At 40.4% G+C, this 4419-nt stretch overlaps 1 protein-coding gene across 1 annotated transcript; it reads right to left on the bottom strand.

Annotated features, from left to right (window-relative positions):
• Positions 1-270: 270 nt before the first annotated feature.
• LOC138050542 (BTB/POZ domain-containing protein 6-like) lies at positions 271-2361 on the bottom strand. Its single transcript, XM_068896865.1, has one exon. It carries the CDS (start codon positions 2288-2290, stop codon positions 959-961), a length of 1332 nt encoding a protein of 443 aa, XP_068752966.1. The 5' UTR covers positions 2291-2361; the 3' UTR covers positions 271-958.
• Between the last annotated feature and the right edge of the window lie 2058 nt (positions 2362-4419).

The following is a 4419-nucleotide window of genomic DNA, read 5'->3' on the forward strand; positions in this document are numbered from 1 at the left end:
ACAAATTAGGTTTTCGAATAATGGTGTTTACCAAGAGCAGAATGGTTCAAGCAGCTTTTTCCTGTGAGACAAATTTGACAATTAGAGAGCAAAAAAAATATGAACAGAATAATAGAGCGTTTTGACAAAGCATTGTGCTCTTAATGTCTAAATTTGTTGCGCCGTAACGAAGTTCAGTAATAGTTGGAACACTGATGAAGTTGATAAGTTGAATTGGATGAATTTTATTTATCCCTTTAACTTTTCTCTGCTTGAAGCTCAGTACATCCACTGAACGTCACCAGTCAGCTACGCCATTCCTTAGTAGTGCACCCCCTCCTAAGAAGAATTCTGGATCCGCCCCTGACGTGATTGGCAACATAAGTAGGTTCTAGAAAAAGCAAATACCCAACTTTTGTACAACCTATAAGTGAATTGGTGATAGCTGTGAATACTTCGGAGAAATAAACGGATGAGTTAAACTTATTAATTATGATTTAATAAGGACATAATCACCTCCACTAGCAGCTAGAGAAAGAATTCAGAATAACTTTGAAGAAATTCAAATTTCTTTTGAAAGCTTACTTTGTTCAGTCATGAATTGAGTGTCGAAAAATCTACATTACTTGGCCTAAAAAATGGTGAGGTTGACTGGATTAGCACCTTAACTTCATCATTTTTGAACGACTTTTTTAAAAATTAAGTGTCAGTACTTGCATTATTTAACCCACCTAAGCCCTCTCATAGGCTTTTTAAGAGCAAGTTGTCGGTTTTCACATGCAGGTCGAATAATGTAATGAACAATGTGATTCATGGTACATATTATACACGTCACAATGTGTCACAAGTCTCCGAATTTCATGTATTACTTTTAGGGTCAGACTTGTGGCAATTGTGTACATTTTTGCTAATGATTGATAGTTTGAAAACGCTGTTTTATGACTGTCAGATGTAGCGGAACAAGCAATTAAAACAAATCTTACAAAGAAAACAAAAATCGGGGAAATTGACCATAGGAAGGACATGTTCCGTTGCCGTTCGCTGTACTTTTCTTAAATGTAAACTGCACATTGGACACGTCAACCAAAGAAAGACCGTTGCATCCATTGCCAGAGAGTGGCCCAGAGATCTGTGATTCGATTTCATAATCGGTGTTTTTCTTCACATCAAGTGGTGTGTCAAAAGCAATTTCAAACCCAAAGTAAATACCAAATTTGCATTCCATTTGCTGTGACCTAAATCTATCTGTCTTGGTTTTCACAGTGGAATGGGTGTGAAGATCCTTGATCACTAATTCAACGTGATAGTCGTTGTTCATACTGCCAAATAAACACATTCCATGCAACTTGATGTTGTTATTCACTCTAAATATAAGACAGTCCTTTCCGGGCCCTTCGTAACCCCAACCATGACTTACGTTGTTAAATCTATCACAAGTGCGAAACACTGGGTATAAACCTGACCGCTTTGTCTCTGGAAATCCCACTGGGGTGGTCCCCAATGCTGAATTGAAGAACTTAACGAGGTTGATTACTTCGTCTTGAGTTAGGATTTTTTTATCAAGGACAACGGTTGCAAATTCTTGTTGTTTCATCAAGGGAAAGCGAATTTTTTTAACTACTGCTTCCCCAAGAACCCCTCTTTTTGCTTCACCATTCGCTTCTAAGTCTTGCATTTTGCATTGCTTTGTCGCCCACAAGTGAACAGCTTTAAACAGGTCGATCTCTTTCATGGTAAGAGTGCCTCTTGAGATGATTGCCTCAAGGAAGGAGCGTTGAATTGTCGCAAATCCATCTGACGTCACGACTTCTTCCGACTGTGTGTCGATCACTTTCCAACATCGATCTACCAAGGCTTTGTCGTCGTACTTTTTAGCCAATGGAAGGATGCTGAGGACATTTGATGGCTGTAAATTATTTTGCACATATTTGCTGCATTTATCAACCAGTGAAGGCACCATATATTTCCTCGCCAAATAAAAGACCTCCATAACATTGCTTCCGCTTAAATTCACTTCATCGCTGTACATGAAACGAAACAACTCCAACAGACTGTTGTATTCACAGTCAGGCAGTTCAATGCAGCCACTAGTTTCCGCTAGCTCACCGTAAAACATGGCTTCAAACACAGGACTACTAATCGACAACACAAACTTGTGAGCTGGAATAACTTGTTTGCTTTCACTTTCGTCATCGCTGTTAGATATACGAACCACAAACTTCACATCGCTGAAAAGATCGTTGTTCAGCATAAACCTGGTTCGTTCTCGGATTGTGGGCCTCTTTGTTTGCCATTTTTCTGGCGAAGACATCTTCGTCTTGATAGGGAATTTAGAAATAGTTTCGATACTTCGCTTCCTCTTCTGTGTCCGTCAAGCCGATACTTAGCAGCGTGAAGTGTGTACAGAAATTTCAGCTGAGACACACGTCACGCTAGTCACGCTCTTACGGATGCTTTCTGATGAACAGTCCATTTAATGTCTTGTGATTGCGATGCTGTGAAACGTGAAGAGATTATTAAGTCCATAATTAAACCCAGACAAGAGTTAAAAAAGAGTATCTCGCTGATTAAAATAACTACTGAACAACAGAAATAACGGACGTCAAAATACTGATAGAAAGCGCTTTACAGACTATCAGGTTTCCCAAGTTGTGAATGCTCTGGCAAAAACGTCACGATGGAATCAGTAAACTTATTTACATCCCTATATTATTCGAAATTACAGAAAATTTTCAGAAAAGAAATAAGACAATTTAAGTGAAATGCTACGCACGAGTGAGCAGGGAAGCAGTGCGTGGAGGTCTCCTATTGCGTATTGCGTATAAAGGTATGGACAATATAAATTGATTAATCGATTCTGCCAATCTGGGGGGGGGGGGGGGGGGGGGGGGGGGGGGGGGGAGGGGGGGGGGGGGCGGAGACTCCCATATAAAATGGACGCGGGTGCTCGTCGGAAATTTGAAAAGAACCCCTATTGGTAAGTGGGCATGGCATAATTTTTTTCTTTCACACCGGCCTAAGACAAAATTAGACAAAATTAAAAATAGTCAATTGTCAAATGTCTCCTGTCATGATTTCGCGGCCGAATCCCCTAAAGAGTACCCCTAAAGCTCCCGCGGTGGGCCTTTTGTGGTTAAACACCCTAAGAGGTACCAAAACCGCCTTTTTTTTTCTCCTAAAAGGTACGACGAGCACCCCCGTCCATTTTATATGGGAGTGCCCCGCCCCCCACGCCTTCCCCCATCAATTTCCACCCCTCTATTCGAAAGGTAATTAGAAAGAGTTTTATAAGCTTTTTACACCTCACTAGGACAGGCTTCGATAAAAATAACATTTCAAATAATTTTGTTTTGCATGAGGAACTTGATTGAGTTTGCATGAATTTCGCTGTCTTTCGTTTACCTTCATTTGGTGAAAGAAGTCTCGATAGCCAAATTGAAGGTCAAACACATCTTTCTAGAAATTTAAAGGTAATACATAATAATGAAATTGAACGGTAACTCTTGGCCACAGTGGGGTCTTCATTTTGTGAACCGGGACAGATCAAACTGCTACTGATCAGGAAATTTCCCCAATGACAGTGTTAGGTTGAGAAGAGTGAAAAAGGATCGGATAATGTTAGACGCAGTTTCCTTTCACGATCTGCCGGGGATGTTGTCGGGACTAATGGCTTGGTTCACCTCGAAATAACTTTTATTACCTCTGATGTTGTGAGTTTAAATTTCAATGAAATGATCATTAAGCATCCCCTTGAGGGGATTTAATAGTATCACTAGTTTACCTAAATAATAGAAAAGCTGCCGAGGGGAAGGGAGATGTTCAAGTATGCTTGCGGTAATTTAACGATGGTTCGTGCGTGGAATTGAAGGGAGATTTTGATAGGTCTTGAGCAGGGATTGTACAAAACATGGACCCCCCCCCCCCCCCCCCACCAACTGGACCCCACTTGATAAAAGAAAAACAATGGTTAGAGGATTCGAGCATTTACGTTTTGACTTGGTTTTAATAAGGGCCAAATACTATGCTTCATGTTACTGGATGAAATAAAGTAATGCCCTAGCCACTAGCACTGGCATCACTTTGAAACATATAAACCACCAGTGGATGATCAATGTAACGAAACGCCTGGTGGACATTCTCAGCATACATTTGTAACTCAGTGCCCTAGCTGAGCAAAATAAAGACACAAGGGCATCATAACCCCTTGTATTATGGGCCAAGGCTAGAATTTTATCCCGTCTTAAATGACGGTAACATAATTCTCAAATTGAACTCCTGGTAGTGAAGACAATACCTTTCCGATAACCTGAACAACGAAGTGAATAGTAAACTCCTTAACACTGAGAACTTCTGAACAAGAATTTCAGCTTTCCTTTCTTTTATCGGATAAATACACCCTCATCAAGTCATAATCTAGAGTGAGAACCAAGAAAGTGATTC

Source organism: Montipora capricornis, chromosome 6 (genome assembly GCF_036669925.1).
Source record: "Montipora capricornis isolate CH-2021 chromosome 6, ASM3666992v2, whole genome shotgun sequence".
NCBI classification, from domain to species: domain Eukaryota; kingdom Metazoa; phylum Cnidaria; class Anthozoa; order Scleractinia; family Acroporidae; genus Montipora; species Montipora capricornis.